The sequence below is a fragment of the Schistocerca nitens genome, unplaced genomic scaffold (assembly GCF_023898315.1).
Source record: "Schistocerca nitens isolate TAMUIC-IGC-003100 unplaced genomic scaffold, iqSchNite1.1 HiC_scaffold_376, whole genome shotgun sequence".
Lineage (NCBI taxonomy): Eukaryota > Metazoa > Arthropoda > Insecta > Orthoptera > Acrididae > Schistocerca > Schistocerca nitens.
In genome coordinates this window covers 1396510-1416368 of record NW_026045910.1, presented here as the reverse complement: position 1 = coordinate 1416368, position 19859 = coordinate 1396510, and the positions used below count along the sequence as shown (strand labels likewise).

Genomic DNA, 19859 nt, shown 5'->3' with positions numbered 1-19859 from the left:
ACCTGGGGAATGGCATCGTGTCCCACTCCGGTCAGTCAAACGTCGAAAGTCGCAACTAATTTTAAATGCACTATAGACGTCTACAAACAGGTCATGTAACTCATGTAAATAATGGGCTGCTGCATACACAGTGATAGTGCCTGATAGCAACCCAGATGGGTTTCATAGATTTGGTGGCCAAGACATCAATGTGAGTTCACTATAATGATCCGCCTGCAAACCACCGTAGCATGGTTCTGGCTCCGAGACATGGACAGTTATACTGCTGAAAGGTGACATCACTGTTGGAGATGGCATCAAACATGAAGGGATGCAGGTGATTCGCAGCTGTCAGTGTGTCTTTGATTATAACCACAGGTACCATGCAAGCATAGGAGAATGTCTCACATAGCATAATCCTGCTCCCAGCAGCCTCCATCTGTGGCAGGAGGCAACCATTGACCTAGTGTAGCAAAAATATGATTCATCCAAAGAGCCAACAAGTTTCCATGGATCGATGGTCGAATCCCAGTGGTCTAGCATCCATTGCAATCATAACTGACGATGTCATTGGGGTCAACATGTGAACATGTAGGGATGGTCTGCTGCAGAGCTCCATGTTCAATAATGTATGATGATGAATGGTGTGCGCCAGCACTGTGCTCTTTTGACAGAGGTGCCATAGATCACCATCTAACCTACTTTACAGAGCAGGCAAACCTTTGAACCCCACATACTGTGAAGATTCATGGACCATCCAACCACTCAGCGCCTAGTGGTAGTTTCACAACCTTTCTACCTCTTTCAGTAAATGCTGATGACAATAGCATGGGAACATTCGCCATTTTTTAAATATTTATTCACAGGCTCTGCCTAATAATAATCTGCCCTTTGTCAGAGTCACTTATCTCGATGGATTTCCCCATTTGCAGCCCATATCCTCACTAGGGTGAACCCCCATCTGTGTCTGCTCCACTTACATACATTTTTTACCACGTCATGTACTTGCAACGCTACTAGGTGGCATCCAATGTTGCAGTGGGTAATGGTCATAATGTTTCGGCTGATCAGTGTATGTTGTCTCAAAGTAAGTAGTAGCAATGGTCAGCTAAAATAATAATAATAATAATAATAATAATAATAATACTACAGAGCAGCTCTTATACACAACACTTTAAAATTTTCAATAATTGTCTTGGGCTACCCCCAAGTTTGGTTTGTTTCCATGAACAAATGAGCTGTGTGTAATATCAGCTCTATAACATAAGCAGAAGGAATGGCCCTGGGCCATTATAATCAAAAAAATCAGAGAAAAAGAAAACGATGAACTTTGTAAAATATTATTTCTGTATGATAAATACCTTCATTACCTAATGTGGACATGTTGCTTAGCTCACTCACTTTAACCTTCGAGTGGGCGCGCCTGTGTACAAAGTGCACCACTCACAAATAACATTTTCTTGTACCATTCCACTGTTGCTTTACAATTGTGTGCTTCAGCTAACACAGTGATAATTGTGCTATGAGCAGCAGTAATATGAAATAAACAATAAGCCGGTTGAAAAAAAATTTACGATCCATACAAGAAAGGGGCCCTGATTCCGAGCTAGTGGCACAATCCCACAGTGAGTCAGTTGACTATGAGACAATTAGTAATTGAATATGCTTTCAGCTGGGATCTGATGGAACTGGTCCATTTAATACTTCAAGTGCGTCGTTAATGTGGGATAACACTTAACACAGGAACATAGTGATATAACGAAAGTCTGCTTGCTTACACAGCAATTTTGCTCATGTAAGTTTACCGTAACATTGTTTAATTAAAACAAGATTAAACTGTAATTTTGCTCATACATTTTACCTTGGTAACACAAAAACAGCAATCCTTTACAGATGTACAAAGTACACCATGCACACGTTTGTGTTATGAAAATCGGCACTCCTGTTCGAGGATTAACTGAGAGTGTCCACATTTCACAGCTAGAAACGGTCGGGTGATATGATGTGTCAGTACCTCCAAGTCAGGTAGATAGGTGCAGAAATAGAGAGAGAGAGAGAGAGAGAGAGAGCCAATCTATTACTTTTGATTGCCAAATCTGGATTACCCCAGTACTCTTTCACTTACAATTACAAGGGGTGTAAGTATAATAGCTTCAGTTAATTAACTGGAGATAATTTATTCATTCAGGTATCAGTAACATGAAATAACTAGAAGCAAACTGCCATATGTGAAACAAATATGCATCAATGTTCCACATGATCTGTAGGGGAACTAAAGATTTACTTGGAACAAACAAGAATGCCCACACTAAATTTGTGAAATAGCATAACAAAATTAGAAGCTTTTGTTAACAATGAAGGCCTCTAGAAAAATTAGCTGGACAACTGTCGAAGGTTCATATGTGAAGATTTTGTCAGTGCACCTAGTTATATGTAACTTGATATTTATGTATTTACAACATAAATTTTACACACAAACATATTTGAAAGTAAAATGAAAATGAATCTACTCCAAATCAAAACTGTTAATTTTACACATCATTAGGTCTTTTAACTTACTATGGTAAAATATGGGCAAAGTTGTCTATGAAACTTTCACTGAATAGGGTTTTCAGTGTGTTGATTAGTTTATAATACAACAGTGTTAACTACAAGCACTTTACAGGTGTGTGTGTGTGTGTGTGTGTGTGTGTGTGTGTGTGTGTGTGTGTGGGCGCGCGCGCTCGCGCAAGGCTTCTTTTTTTAATTGACAACTTTTTAGATAAAGACCTCTTGTAGTGACCATTATTCTCAGAGAAGATGAGGTATTTATTGCTCCATGGCTTTTTGAAGCCAAAACATAGTACTCTTTCAAAACAGTATAAATATCAGGTTCTCAATCATCATGTCTCTTAAGTGTATTTATTCAAACTGAAAAATTTGTGCATCTGTTTCGTGTATTGTCATGTTTGATGCTAATTTGTCTTCTCATTCAAAAATGGAAATGGTGAAGGTACCATGAAGCAGAATCATCAGACAAAAATGTTGGAAGTGTTCAAATAAGAATCAATCAAATCCCAGTAATTATCCATAATGGGACTGAACAATTTCTACTTGATTAGAAGTTCCTCTCCTTGCCAAATTTTACACAATGGAGAAGTTCCTCAAGGTAGATACTTCATAGTAGTGGCACAAATATCAAGGCTGCATCAATGCACCTAGTTATTTAACTGAATTTCGTGAATGATTGACCTGAAGGATGTGTAAAACTCATGAATGACTACAATAAATAATTTACATACAACTAGAAACAGAAGTAGTATGTGCTTCAGGTTGTATCAAAATATTTTTGTAAGTTAGTTTCCAGGGCACAAAGAGTGATTTTTTCCAAAGAAAAAGAATTTTTAAAAGAATCCATGATTTTCTTATCAACATGCCTTACGAAAATGGTAACTTCATGGACTGTATTATCTGAGTTAAGAGCCACCCTAAAGCATAGCACTCTTAAAAACCTTGAGCACAGGTCAAGCAAACCCTTTTACCATTATACAATGCATCCTGCCCAAGCCAATAAGTTTTTGATGCCTGTTACATTTCATTTAATTAGACTCATTCACTCATTCCTGTAGAAGAGACATATTAGAGCCCTGACTTTCTGTAAACCATAAATTGCAGCAATATCCAAATAATACTGCAGTCTACAATGTGCTAACAACGAACAAAGTTTTGCAGTACATTCCTAATCTCTGGCAGATGATCCTACACAGGCACACACCAACTTTGAATCATAATCATGCTATGCATGTCTGGGTAACATAATGTTAGTGCATGACAAGTACTTGCTGAAGTTACTGACTGTTCAAACAACTGTCTGCCTAAGACGTATTTTCCTTCTTAAGTCAATAAGTAATGACAAATAACAATTTCATGTAGTATTTTATTTCTTACACATGCAGTGAGTAAACATATTAATACAAAACTATTACTGTTTTCATGGCTACTTGTCGACAAATTGCCTGTCGGCTTCTGTCTCAGTTTCTTGTGACAATGTTTGTTCGATGATGTTGCTGATGTTTTACCATCACAAGTGACTCGAATTATCAATATTTCATCCTCTACCAGTAATGAAGGATGAATATTTGACAATACTGGTCACTTGTATTGGTGAAATGTAAGAAAAAGTCATCACACAAACACCAGCTGAAGAGCCCATGACAGAAGAAAACAGACAATTTGCAAGGATATTAAAGTTAGTATAAAAGAAAGTGATATGCTAAGATTTACAGATGATAATATTTGCCATGTAGGAAAAGACAAATCACTATTTACTCTAAAGAAGACATATTAAGTTGCAAGCATAATTAAAAGACACTTACATAAAGTTTTCGACCACAGCCTTCATCAACAAAAGAGAAATACAAACCTTTCATACACACAAGCAAGCACATATCATGCACACATGTCCACCAACTCCAGCGTATGCAATTATCACGTAGGATGCAAGCAGCAATCTGAAGTGAGCAGAGAAGGGAAAGGGACAGTAATGTACGGGTGGGGAGAGAAATGGACGACGTCTAGTGAAGTGTGGAGAGACCAACAGGTGCAGCATCAGAAGGTTGTGGTGCCAGGGAGGTGACGAAAAAAGGAAAGAATTGGTGGGTACATTGGCACAGGATGGCAAATAAACAGGGTGGGAGATGAGAATGGGAAGGAGATGATAGGACAGAGGGGGATGGAAACTGTTGGGTGGAGGGTGTGCGGATATTATGTTAGCATAAGTTGAGGCCGGAATAATTACAAAAAGGAAGATTGGGTTGAATGTCCCATTGACATCGAGGTCATTAGAGATGGAGCACAGCCTCAGATTGTGTCATGGGTAGGGCAGGAAATCAGCTGTGCCCTTTTAAAGGAACCATCCCGGCATTTGCCTGGAGCGATCTAGGGAATTCACAGAAAGCCTAAATCAGGGTAATTATGGGAATGGAGAACAAGCTGTAAGGATAACTTCAATCTGTGTAGTTCAGAAAAACTGGCGATGGAGGGAAGGATCCAGATGTCTCTGGTAGTGATGCAGCCATTGAAATAAGGTATGTTATGTTGAGCTGCATGTCCACAGGATGGTTTACTTTGCAGTTTGGTGGTGGCCGTCTATCCTGGTGGTCATATCAATATAAAAAGCTGTTCAGTGATTGCAGCAGAGGTAGTAAATGGCATGGCTGCCATCATAGGTGGCCCAACCTCTGATAAGGTAGGATACAATTGTGAAAGTACTGGAAAAGGAAGTGCTGCGTGGGTGGATTGGGCGGGTCTTGTGGTTGGATCTTCCATAAGGATGAGATCCTTGTAGTAAGGGGTCTTAAAACTAATAATAAACTTATAAAAACAATTCTAGTATATTCCGCCCAAAAAATCAAAGTACAGTCTACACCATACTCAATATTAAATCCTGAAACTAATTCAGATTCTCCTTCAGCAAAATCAAGAGGGAATTTGGTTAGATATAGAATTTGACACCTACATAACCCCAGAACAAGATCTAGAAAATGATGGGTTCTGGTTATTAGATGTAGATAATTGAAAAATTTTACCTGAAAGTAAGTTAATCTCTAGTCCTATTCAAACTCCAAACTACGAATTTGACGAAATGGACAGGATTGTTCCTATCATTAATGTTGATAGGAAGAGAAGTTTTTTGAGTTGTTGGTCTTTAAAAAGGAGGGGATTGATATCTGTATAAATGGGGTGTGAACCCATTAGCTTGTTTAGCTTACCTTTTTACGTTAAGGTTTATGATGCACATGAGTTTTTGATACTAAGGGAGGTAGTTTAACTCTATCTTATGTAATGCGTTCAATGAAGGTCATTTTTAGATGACATTAAATTAATTTGTAAGGAGCAGCCTATTCTTATTAGATTTAATTATTTGCTTTATTATTTTTTTCCGTGTGGTTCAGTTGTTCCAGTCTAGGGTGGTACTGGGTGACAAAGAGGACACTACTTTGTGGCTGATTCTTGGGGTTGGTGGGAGGATCAGGGGAAATGACACGGGAGATCTGTTTGTGGACTAGGTCTGGGAGATAGTGCCTGTCTGTGAAGGCCTTCGCAAGACCCACAGTATACTACACAAGGGAGTTTTTGTCACATCATCTCTAGGTGGCCCGGCTGTATTGGGGGGGGGGGGGGGGGGGGGATTTTTTTTATGTGAAAGGGATGACAGCTGTCGAAATGCAGGTACTGTCAGTAGTTGGTGGATTTAATGTGGACAGTGGTGTGGATGGAGCAATCAGAGAATGGGAGGTCACCATTTAGGAAGATGACACACTGGGTTGAGGAGGACCATGCGAAGCATCTGAGGGAGAAGGGGTTGAGATTGTGAAGGAATGGAGCTAGGCTGTATTGGTCACGAGTCCAGATCATGAACCTGAACCAAACTAGGGGTTTCACGTTTTGGTAGGCTAGGAAGGTCTCCTTTAGATGATCCATACAAAGGTTGGCACACAAGGGTGCCACGCGGGCGTCCAAATGTGTGTCATAGATTTTTTTATATACCTTCCCTTTCAAGGAGTAGTAGCAATCTGCTTTTTCTACATTGTTGATATTCTTACCTGGAGTTTCCATTGTTATATGATGATACTTTTATTTTAACAGTATTTGTGTAGCTGATAAGTGTGTTACAAAGGAATAATTTATAATCTCTCTTACATGTATACATGCAGGACAGTAGAAGCTGCAAAGCTGGCAGAGAAATGCTGGGATTGGAGTGATGCAGCCTCTCCACAGCTAATTTTGTTACTTGTTCACTTATTTTCCCTGTCACTGCTCTGGATACCACCAACCTCTCAAGGCCCTGTCAACAAATACATTTTTATTAAAAGAAAAAATACATAAGCATTAAAAATATGCAGCAATATTTTATTGGCCAAATTGATATTATGGTAAGTCTTGAAATCTACCATTTTAGTACACTTAGCAGCTTTGTTCTGCCTTTCTGAATCTATTAAAGTTTCAGCTCATTCAGTATGAAAAATTAGGCATTACTTTTACATTCACATCATCACTAAAAAAAAAAAAAGAAGAAGAAGAAGAAGAAGAAAAAACCCAACATATAATTAAATCACACCAACTAAGCACCGTTTAATCAACATATTATGAACCACAGTCTTTCATCAGTGTCTACTCATCCAAGCACAGCTACACATCACCCAGTCATTGCAGGCCCGATGGGCATAACCACTCAATGCATATACTGTACAATCTCGCAGCTAAAAATGCCGCTAACTTTACTTTAAGAGGGAGAAAAATGGTCAATCCACCTGTAACATACTGGATTGGGCAGTGGTTAGTCTCTCATGTGATACATGACCATGATTACAAACAGATTAAGAGCAAACTGATTGTGCATCTCTAACAACTTCTCCTATGCTGCACGGTAATGCCACAAACAGTGTAAATTCATCACAATAATCAAGAAGATACTGAGCTTAAAAGAAAAATTATCCTCTCTATAAGATCTGTTGTTAAGGATGCTGCATATCAGGAAAACCATATATATCTGTAATCACATATCATAAACAAACCTGTAGCAAGGCAACATGCAGCAACGAAGGTAAGTTGTTTGTTGCAGCAAGAGTGAGTACCAGCTGCAGAACTGCTGGTGCTACTTCTGTCTCGGCCATCGTTTCCTCCACTGTCTCCAGCAGGTAGAACACAAGGGCCCACATCACAAGCTGGTGTTCTTCACTCTGACTGCTCATGCTTGCAAACAAAAACCAGAAATACAATATTTTTCTGCTGGCAAATTAGAAAAGCATTAAGGGTGTGGAGAATATTTACCCTATTTCTGTCATAAAACAATGACGTATGTTTTAAATCCACAAGGAACATGATTATCACCAAAACTGATTGCCAACTTTATACTGAAAGATAATCATCACATTTACATGGGATCTACAGCAAGGTAAAACAAGTGTAGCAACTGAAATACAGAACACAATAACAAGGATTATGGATAGAAAAATATATGCTTGTAATTGTTTTCCTAGATGGCTCATGTTTTCCTACTATATTTACTGCAATTAGAGTATTTTTTCCAGCTGAAGCAGCTCTTTAAACGTGTCTTTTTTTTATTATTTTAAGTATGATTTTAAGTAAGAATATTTGAGTATGAAGATTAGGATGTAGCTATTACTGACTGAAACTGATAATTATTTACTGTGATCAGGACCAAATAATGGCATGCAGACCCTTTACATTATAGAATGAAGGCTAAGATGTTTACGGAAAAGGAAGAAAAGTTATAATTAACGTGAGGTGTTCTTTTACTAGTAACACCCTGCTTTCAGACACAATATTTTATTCATCTGCTTAAAAATTAAAACTTAAAGGCTTAAGCTGAAAAAGAAAAAAGAAAATATTCTGTATGAAGACAGAATATTCTGTCATAAAAAACACCATAACCTAGAAGCTACACTCACAGACAACCTATGAAAAATCTCTGTTAGTACTGTATGTTGTAATTTAATGTTCCATTCATTTTGAACTCATCAGGTAATGAATGTGAGCTGAACTAAATGAGAAAGACACAGGAATCTGCCACTATAATGCTGAAGGAATTGTTCAGGCATTTCACTGATGCAACAGAGAATCATCCGTATAGGATAGCTGGATACAGATTTGAACATTGTTCCACTTGAAGAGGAGACACAGGTAATTGATACAAAAGTAGATTAGATGGGTTAAAGGGGACAGATATCAAGAGGAGGGAATAGATCAGTTATGTGGGAGGGTTGATAGGCAGCATGGGGAGAAGAGTTCTCAGGGAGGGAGTGAGGGTGAGAACAGAGAGAATGGGATGAAGCGGAAAAGTGGGATAAGAAAGAGGGGAGAAGGCTGCAGACTGTTTAGTACTTGCAGGCTGTGGGGACAAAGGTTGTGAATTTCTGAGGAAGAAGGCATCCACATCGCTATGGTAATGAACTAACTCCCACAAGTGGAAGAAGGGCTTTGTTAGTGCTCCATGATTTTTCTCTGTTTTGAATGGAATAGACTGATGCTACAGTGTTTACCTTTTCCACCTTTATCACTAATCAGCAAACTGCACAACCCGTGCATTTCATACATTTATTTGCATATATATAATGCCTTCCCATTTTTCTTTTGTGTATGAGCGAGATCACATACGTCAGATAAATGGACTTTGTAAGTAGAACAATATAATCTAGAATTTCAACTAAATATGCTGTTCCAGTTGTTTCACAATTTTCTTTAATTGATGTGTGTGTGTGTGTGTGTGTGTGTGTGTGTGTGTGTGTGTGTGTGTGTGTGTGTGTGTTTGTGTGCGTGTGTGTTGTGGATTGAATATTAACAACTACTGCAAAAAATGTAGTTCATACTATAGCATCTGTTGTAAACTATGTTTGTTATTTCTACAAATTTTTGCAGTAATATCCTCTTTAAGGCAAACCTTTCTCATAATCTGAATATCAGGAATCCGGTAAAACATAAAATCTCTGACATGATTGCGGCTGGAAAACATCCTGCAAGAATGCGACCAACGATGGCTGAAGAGAGCCATTCAATGTGACAGAAGTGCAACCCTTCGGCAAATTGCAGCAGATTTCAATGCTGGGCCATCAACAAGTATCAGTGAACCATTCAATGAAACATCATCAATATGGGCTTTCAGAGCCGAAGGTCCACTCATCTACCCTTGATGACTGCAGGACACAAAGCTTTATCCCTTGCCTGGGCCCGTCAACACTGACTTTGGGCTGTTGGTGACTGGAAACATGTTGCCTGGTCAGATGAGTCTCGTTTCAAATTGTATTGAGTGTATGGATGTGTACGGGTATGGAGACAACCTCATTAATCCATGAACCCTGCATGTCAGCAGGGGACTGTTCAAGCTGGTAGAGGCTCCATAATGGTGTGGGGCATGTGCAGTTGGCGTGATATGGGACCCGCCCCCTACTTCTAGAGAGGACTCTGACAGGTGACAGATAAGTAAGCATCCTGTCTGATCACCTGCGTCTATTCATGTCCTTTGTGCATTCCAGACTTGAGCAATTACAGAAAGACAATGTGACAGTCCACACGTCCATAATCGCTACAGAGTGGCTCCAGGAACACTGAGCTTAAATACTTCCACTAGCCACCAAACTCTCCAGACCTGAACATTACTGATCATACCTGGGATGCCTTGCAACGTGCTGTTCAGAAGTGATCTCCACTCCCTTGTACTCTTAAAGATTTAAGGACAGCCTTGCAGGATGCATGGCATCAATTCCCTCCAGCACTACTTCAGACATTAGTCGAGTCCATGCTACGTCGTGTTGTGGCACTTCTGCTTGCTCACGGGGGCCCTAAAGAAATCTGGCAGGTGTAGCAGTTTCTTTGGCTCTTCAGAGTATACAGGAATCACCTCTGCATTTTTCCAGGTGCTTGGGACTGGGTTGGGCGAGAGGTTCATGATATATGGACTCTAAGCAAGGAGCAACGCCATAGCATACTCTTTGTAAAACTAAACTGGGGTTCCATCCAGACATAGTGACTGATTTGTTTTGAACTTTTTCGGTTTTATCTCTATGGCAGGGATACTTAATACTAGGTTGTCCACACTGGACTCTGTCCAATGGTCAAATGATGGTTTTGTATTATTCTCCAGCATGAACAATTTCTTAAAGACGGCATTTAGATTCCTCAAGCAAAATTGTGCCTGGCAATTGGAACAAAGCATAGTGAGTAGTAGTGAACCACAAAACTACCAAGCAGTGTCTTTGACACACACTGGTTGTAGAATTGTATAACATATTCCGAGTTCAAATGTAATAAGATTTCTTGAAGAGAAAGAACTCCCCCCCCATGCCAAGCAGTTCAGATTTCATAAACATTGTTAATACGAAACCCAACTTCCATTTTTCTCACACAACTTCATGAAGGCCATGGGTCATGGCAATCAGATGGATACAACATTTCATGATGCTATTGCCTCAGTACCACACAAACACTTACTAGTGAAAGTACAATCATATGTGGCATAAAATGAAACTTGTGACTGGACTGAGGATTTCTTAATGAAATACACTACTGTCTGTGAAAACAGCAACCCCCAGAAGCAATGGTCTGAATGAGTCCAAAATTGGAAGAAGTGTAAAACACTGGAACCACAAAAGGCGATTCAGATTGTAGAAAGATGATGCACACTTAAGCCTAGCAGCACCCGCTGTTGAGTTACCAGTTAGCTTGGTGTCATGCAGTGCTCAATTGGTACAGAACTGTTTTAGGAAGTGGAACCATGCAAGAAAGTGCCTCAAGTCATGAAAGGAAACAATATCAGCATGTGAACGAGTTCAAATGGCGCAGAATGATTGTCTTCCAGGAAACAGGTTTGTTGTCCCATGACACTGTTGCTCATACACTACATGTTGCTATGACAGATATATGTGTCTGGAATCAGCATATATAAGAGGGTTGTGCACAGTGATAATGGGTACTGAGTTACACAATGTGACCAGAGCGTGGAATGACCAACATCTTGTCCACATCGCCATAATCGACCAAATAGCTACGATTACAGAGCTGGCTCGATGGTGGAGCAATACAACAGGTGTGGGCATGGCTGTGTTGACAGTTCACCACTGTCTACAGAGGCCTGGACAGGTGGCACGCATACCATTTCGTCGGTTTCCACTGACCAGAAACCACCAACACCTCTAGCTGTGACTGACATGTGGATACTGTCGCAGGCATGCTGAGTGGCTAAATGTAGTGTTTTTAGACAAGTTCATCTTCAAATTGTCTACAGAGGTGGCCACTTACAATTTAAACAGAACCATGGTGAACACATTCGGACAGACTGCACTGTAGACCTGCACAGAGGACAAGTGCTAAGTGTGACGATTTGGGGTCCCACTGGCTACAAAAAGTGACTTCAGCTTTCAGCAGAACAATATACTGTTATATGTCATGAAGACTGTGCAAGCCTTCTTTGAAGAATAACAAGTTCCACTGCTTCTCTGGCCTGTTCTTTTGCCTAACATGACACCCACTGAACATGTCTAGGATATGGTTGGTTGGCAACATGTTTGTTCTGGTCCCTCTGCATGCTCTGTTCATATTTTGTAGTACATTTGTTTGTTCAGAATGGGAAGCAGACAAATATTTGGCAGTTTTCGGCCAATTGTCGGTAACAGAACTGAGGTACATGCCTTGCAATATTTGTCAAACAATTTTGCAGAAACTATTTGGAAAAAACTTCATTTTTGCTTCATTTATAGCTTTATATGTCAGATTCATGATGATGGACCCATCAATTTTTTAATTGTCATAGTTACTGTAATATTTACTTGGAAGTAAGACAATGTGCAAGATTTGGAAAAGTTTGCTGTGAAAAATATAGGCAGCTATGATTTTGTGTGCAGTGCATATTACATAATATGTTCGAACAATGGAAACTCCAGGAAGGAATATCGACAATGCAGGAAAAGACAGATTGCTACTTACCATAAAGAAGACACGTCAAGTTGCAGCAGGCACAATTACAAGGCACTTATATGAAGCTTTCGGCCATAGCCTTCATCAGTAAAAGAGAGACACCCATCTTTCACACACACAAGCAATCACAACTCATGCACACATGACTGCCAACTCTAGCATCTTGGGTTGGAATTCCAATGCCCATGCCAATGCCAATGCATTCCGGCCTGAGATGCTGGAGTTGGCAGGTTGTGTGTGTGTCTTTTTTTTACTGATGAAGGCTGTGGCTGAAAGCTTTATTTAAGTGTCTTAATTGTGCCTGTCTGCAAACTTCATGTGTCTTCTTTACGGTAAGTAGCACACTGTCTTTTCCTACACTGTTTACAAAATATTTTGCTGCATATAAAATTTTGCTAACATATTGAATTTTTCTTCGGATTTGGATAGAGGTGACTATCTGTCACCAATCTCGAGAAAACTGAACTGACATAGCACACTCATTTGTGATTATGCTGCAACAGGGATAAACCCAGAGTGAAATATCCACCACATTCCTCATATTTCGAAATGGTTTCAGATATTAAAATGAGATTTTGGCAAATGATAGCATACAAAGAAGAGAGTATTTTGCAACGCCACTATTATGGAAAACTTCATTATCTACCAACTTATTCCACTAGCTACAGATTTTTTCAATGAAAAAATGTAATTTTTAAGGGCCAATGAATGCTGCAGATTTTGGAACAACATAAGTGAAGATATTACCGTAAGCCCCATACTATAGAGCTTATAAGGGATGGGGGCAAACCAGATTTGCAAACATGTTTCGTACGATTCGATGAACAAGGAGACATAAAAGACGATCTATACCAACATGAACTAAAATTGGCAAGAAATACACAGGAAGAACAAGTGCAAGCAGTAATCAGAGTGAAAATTTTTGGTATAGACACATGGTTAATACTTGATACAGGGTCCACGACTAATTTAATGTCTGAAGCATTCTTCACTGAATTAAAAAGATGGAATAAATTTCCTGTTCTGCCAGTGCAAAACTGCAAAGTACAAACTGCTACAGGCGTCAAAACCAAATTAGTAAAACATCAAGCTCTTGAGACCAACACTGAAGTTAACCAGGAATTAGTAGAACACAAATTGAATGAATCAAATATTCTAGATACTACACAACGACAAGAGCTTTCTGACTTACTTTTTAAATATGCAAGTATTTTTAATAAGAATCCAGGAGTAATCAAAGATTATGAACATAAACTTAATGTCTATCCTCACAAAACATTTTGTGTTATGTCTTACCCTATACCGTGTGCAAAGAGTTAAGGAGGAAATCAATAGAATGTGCAAATGGGTAATCATACAGCCATCATTTTCTCCATATTGCAGCTCAATACTACCAGTTAGCAAACCTGATGGACCAGTACGACTAGTTTTAGATGCTAGAGGCATAAACAAAAGTCTAGTACCAGTAAGAACAAAACCAGATAATTTAGATGAACAACTGCTAAAATTTCATAACACCAAATATTTCAGCACCCTTGACCTTAAAAAATCTTACTGGCAAATAAAGTTACATGAGGAGAGTAGAAAATACACAGCATTTATCTGCAATGGCAGGAGTTATGAATTTCAAGTTCTACCCTTTGGCTTACACATTAGCGCAGGCGTATTTATATCAGCCTTAGGCAAGGTCTTAGGACCTGAATTGCTCAGTAAAGTTACCATTTATGTTGACAATGTGTTAGTAGCCACATCAACTTGGGCAGGACACATCAGTATAATAGAAAAGGTATTTCAGAGATTTACAAATTATGTAGTAACAGCAAATCTAAAGAAATCTAACTTTGGCAAAGAACAAGTGAAATTTGTAGGACATATCGTATCAGAACAGGATATATTACCAGACCCAAAGAAACTAGATGCCATACATAATTGCCCACCCCCGAGGAACAGAAAACAATTGAATGCATATCCAGGTACAACTTCTTTTATCCGAAAATTTATACCACAGCAGCTTATGAATAGCGATGCCCCACTTAACCTGTTGAGAAAGAATAAGCCTTGGTTATGAGAAGAGAGATGCCAGGAGGACTTTACCAAAACTAAAAATGCATTAATATCAGCAAACATTTAGAGTCATCCTGACATGTCCAAGGACTTTTGTTTAAGCACAGACGCCTTGTCTCAAGGGCTGGGGGCATGTTTGTTCCAGATACAAGAAGAAGAAGGAAAAACCGTACCCAAAGTCATCAGCTTTGCCAGCAGAACTTTATCAGAGACGGAAAAACCATATTCTGTATCAGAACTAGAAAGTTTAGCAGTAATTTGGGCATTTAAGAAATTTGAGTATTTTTTTTAGGGTAAAAATACTGAAGTCTATTGTGATCACCAATCATTATCTCTTCTCTTAACATGTAAACTGTTACACCAAAGACTAACGAGGTGGTGTTTGTACCTGCAGGAATTCAATTTTGAAATAATATACATAAAGGGCAGTCAGAATGTTATTGCAGATGGATTATCCAGATTACTGCAAGAACTAGATGAGTTCAGTGAACTGTCTGAACACGATACAGAAATCTGTACATTATTGATGCAAAGTACTACACAAAAATCAGACTACAATAAATTTGTAAACAAATGGGAATAATACAACAACAAGACAACAGGTGGAAAAGGGTAATACAAAATCTTAACCGGAATGCACACCACAAGGTAAGTAAATGGTATCAGTTATGCAAAGGTGTTTTGTTCCACCGGAAGCACGAAAGTTCTAACCATTGGTGTGTATGCCTTCCAGAGGAATATATCGACAAATTTATCAAACATACACACGAAGTATGGGGACACTACAGAGTAACAAAATGTACAGACAAGATTTCTAAACTTTGTTACTTTCCTAATTTACAACGATGTGTTTCCAAAATATTGAAAATGTGTGCTATTTGCCAAAGAACAAAACCATCCAATATGTCAAGGTTTACAGATCTACACCGCATACTAACCAAAGCTCCACTGGAAATGGTTTCTCTGGATAATGCAGAGCCATATCCTAGAGCAAAAGGTGGTGTCAAATACATAATAGCTCTTTATGATATTTTCACAAAATACATCAAACTTTATGCTATCAAAACCACTACAGCCAGTAGCATCATAAGGAGAATTGAAGAGGATTATTTACGAAGAGTACGGAAACCCGAAGTCATATTAACAGACAATGCAGCATATTTCGTAGGAAGAAAATGGAAACAATTCATGAGCACACAGGGCATTAAACACATCTTGGTAAGTTTTTTCCACCAAGAAGCAAGTCCCATGGAGAGCTTGTTTAAAGAATTCAATAGATTTATAAGGACTTACGCTCATAATAAGCATTCACAAATGGATTGAATACGTGACTCCATTTATGCAAATAGTAAACAGTCTCCCCCACTCTTCCACAGGTTTCACTCCTAATGAACTTATGAAAGGGAATCACCCGTACCAAAATTACCTACTAAAGAGTTAACTTTACAGGATAAAATCAAACAAGCAGTTATTAAACTAGAGAATAGAGCAGAATACAGAAGGAGAATACACAACAAAAAGTTAAAACGAGTTACACATTTTTTCGAAGGGCAACGAGTCCTCTTGAGAATACATCCCAAATCGACAAAGATCAGTAAGTTGAACAAAAAATTGCTATTACTATACTCAGGGCACTATATTATTGCAAAAATACCTTAACCTGGAAATTATAGGTTGGTATATGAAAGAACAGGGAGAGACAAAGGTCTCCACCCTCACAAAGACTTAAAAGCTTTTCACGAGTAGTGACACAATGTCACAGCAATTTTCTTGTCATAAAATATATTTATAAGTAATGTCATAATTTTATAAGTAATAAATTTTATTATGTGTATTTTTAAATGAAATGTGTATAAACTCAAGTAATTTTCTTGTTTTGTAAGCAAAGACAAACATTTGTTTGGGAGGAAGTGAAAAAACACAGCTTCGCACAAATCGAAATGCAAACTGGAGCAGTGTACAACTCAGCTGTGCGCGCTTAGCAATGCATGTCTATGTCAGTACTAGGGAAGAGACATTGACCTCGCGCAAGCGCAACAGGCTAACTTGTGGCACAACCAAATAGAAACGCAAAGCTGCACAAGTATTAAGCCCAATTTCAAAATAAATAAGGAATATATCAACATGCGATGTTGCGTCAATACTTAAATATATACATTGTAACTAGAATTAAAAGAAATCATTACAACGGAACATACAGGATGTGTTAGCTAACAAAAGGATAAGATACCGTATCTTAGAAGAAAGATTAAGGAAAGGCAAACCTACGTTTCTAGCATTTGTAGATTTAGAGAAAGCTTTTGACAATGTTGATTGGAATACTCTCTTTCAAATTCTGAAGGTGGTAGGGGTAAAATACAGGGAGCGAAAGACTATTTACAATTTGTGCAGAAATCAGATGGCAGTTATAAGAGTTGAGGGGTATGAAAGGGAAGCAGTGGTTGGGAAGGGAGTGATAAAGGGTTGTAGCCTGTCCCCGATGTTATTCAATCTTTATATTGAGCAAGCAGTAAAGGAAACAAAAGAAAAGTTTGGAGTAGGTCTTAAAATCCACGAAGAAGAAATAAAAACTTTGAGGTTCGCCGATGACATCGTAATTCTGTCAGAGACAGCAAAGGACCTGGAAGAGCAGTTGAATGGACTGGATAGTGTCTTGAAAGGAGGATATTAGATGAACATCAACAAAAGCAAAACGAGGATAATGGAATGTAGTCGAAATAAGTCAGTTGATGCTGAGGGAATTAGATTACGAAATGAGACACTTAAAGTAGTAAAGAAGTTTTGCTATTTGGGGAGCAAAATAACTGATGATGATAGAAGTAGAGAGGATATGAGATATAGACTGGCAATGCCAAGAAAGCGTTTCTGAAGAAGAGAAATTTGTTAACATCGAGTATAGATTTAAGTGTCAGGAAGTTGTTTCTAAAAGTATTTGTATGGAGTGTAGCCATGTATGGAAGTGAAACGTGAACGATAAGTAGTTTAGACAAAAAGAGAATAGAAGCTTTTGCAATGTGGTGCTACAGAAGAATGCTGAAGATTAGATGAGTAGATAACATAACTAATGAGGAGGTATTGAACAGAATTGGGGAGAAGAGGAGCTTGTGGCACAACTTGACTAGAATAAGGGATTGGTTGGTAGGACATGTTCTGAGGCATCAAGGGATCACCAATTTAGTATTGGAGGGCAGTGTGGCGAGTAAAAATTGTAGAGGGAGACCAAGAGATGAATACACTAAACAGATACAGAAGGCTGTAGGTTGCAGTAGGTACTGGGAGACGAAGAAACTTGCGCAGGATAGAGTAGCATGGAGAGCTGCATCAAACCAGTCTCAGGACTGAAGACCACAACAACAACAACCATAGGAGATGTCAAAGTAACTTTCTTTGCAGGGTAAATGAATAAAAGGAATACAAATGCAAGTAGATAAGTATATAAACAAATAAGAACGAAATATGGGAAACGTATGCAAATGAATGTGATGACCGAGTATATGTGTGGCCTATGAGCTACAAAACACAATTAGTTTTTAAGTTGGTTATTAACTTTTTGTATTGCAGTGACCAGTGCATCGACACAGCGCAGAAGAAGAGATTTACGACGGGTGTTATAAGTACCAAATGAAAAAACGGGCCACACCTTAAAGAAATGATTTAGTTATTAGTATGTCTATGTGTACATTTTGGTCATCAAGCAAATGAAGAATAAGAATATACATCGTCGCAGTGCAACTACAAAACATTTACCCATACCTACTGACTACAAAGTGCACATAAACACGGAGGCATGTGACCTCAAATAAAACTAATCAACTCATATCACGTCACATGCGAATACTGAAATTTCCACATAATCGTAAAGAGGTAAGCATGACATAATGCAAAAACTTTTGTGTTATGAACGCGAAGCTACATGTAAAAATTATAAGCAACACAATGGTATATAGTACATGAGTCATTAATACATTTCAGTTCCAAGAAAAGGGCGTTCCCTGATAAGTGACTTAAGAAAGGATGAATGATATTTCCTTAGTAATCCATAAACCAATAGAATAGTACTCCTTATTCCCTCCCCAACGCTGGAGGTGGTGCCAAAGCTGTTTTTCCCTAGGAAAATATTATACTCTCATAATGATGTACGCATGACAGGAAAATAAAACGCGGATGCATTAAATGCACATATAGTAACACGATGTAAAGGAATGTAAATAAGTCATTTGTATTTACGTACAAAGGAATTTTTTTGAAGTTAACAAACGAACTGTACTAACCAGTAACTGTAATTGAAGAAGGAATTTTGTAATGTTTTAGTACTTAAGAATTTTCTATGTTTGACTCAAATAATGGGTGGAATGTCAGCCTTAGATGTAAGCCATTACTGCAAATATATAGAAGAAGTCAGATAAATGAAATTTACATTACCTACACAGTCAAGAAGAATAAGTTTTGCGGCGTCAGAAGAAGAAGCACCTAACATGGAGAGAGTAGAGCTCTACTATGAGAAAGTAAGTTCAGCTTAATATGGACGCAAAAGGAGAGAAACTCTAAAAACTAAAATTTGGGTAGTAATTGAAAATAACTGATTTCCATTAATCTCTTTATTTATGTACCCTTTCTTATTATTGCTATTTATAAGTATACATATATAAATTTGCAAAAGGTGATATCCTGTACGGTTCATGAATAGAGTTCTCTCACAGGAAGACCTTGCCAACAGCAACCAACAACAGGAAATAAATTATGAAGTGACACTGCTTCATGTTTCAGGCAAACAGTTGCCTGCTACTATTACGACCGTGAATATCACACTCTGGGTTTTCCACTGCTAGTACTAGTAATGTTAATATTTCAGGTGCAATGTAAACATTTCAATGGTGTTCATAGAAACAATCACTCATTTATTATTTTTTTCTCCTTACCTGTCGCTGCTGTATATGTGTTTTTGTATGTATTCTATTGCCAGTGGAAGTACATGTACAGCATCTTCTGCTGTTCCTCCCTTCAAATAGTTTGCCTGGAGAAGATATAGCACTCCGTGAAGAGCTGCGATGCGGGATGGTAGAAATGCACTTTTCAGTGCAGTTTCAACTAACTTCTTCACTCGCTCACAGACTTCAGCATCCTTGGAAAGAAGAGCATAAACACAAAAATTACATTTTAAGTTGGAAAGAAGAGTACTATAAGTAACTGAATACACCTATGTAAGCACAAAGACCACTGCAATGTACTAAATAAATATCCCCACAAATATCCTCACTAAGTCAAGTACTATAACTACTAGATTCAATGAATGACACAGTCACCTTATAACTTTTGATCTGGGGAATCATCTGGTCCATGACCAC

General features: G+C 38.4%; 1 protein-coding gene across 1 annotated transcript in view; it reads right to left on the bottom strand.

Moving 5' to 3' along the window:
- LOC126229606 (huntingtin-like) overlaps positions 1–19859 on the bottom strand; it is a 549560-nt gene that overhangs the window by 34398 nt on the left and 495303 nt on the right. Inside the window, exons 46-48 of the mRNA XM_049942347.1 lie at positions 19434–19636; positions 7536–7713; positions 6661–6805 (exon numbers count right to left, since the gene is read on the bottom strand). Coding sequence (XP_049798304.1) covers positions 6661–6805; positions 7536–7713; positions 19434–19636 — 526 coding nt within the window. The remainder of the gene's footprint in view (positions 1–6660; positions 6806–7535; positions 7714–19433; positions 19637–19859) is intronic.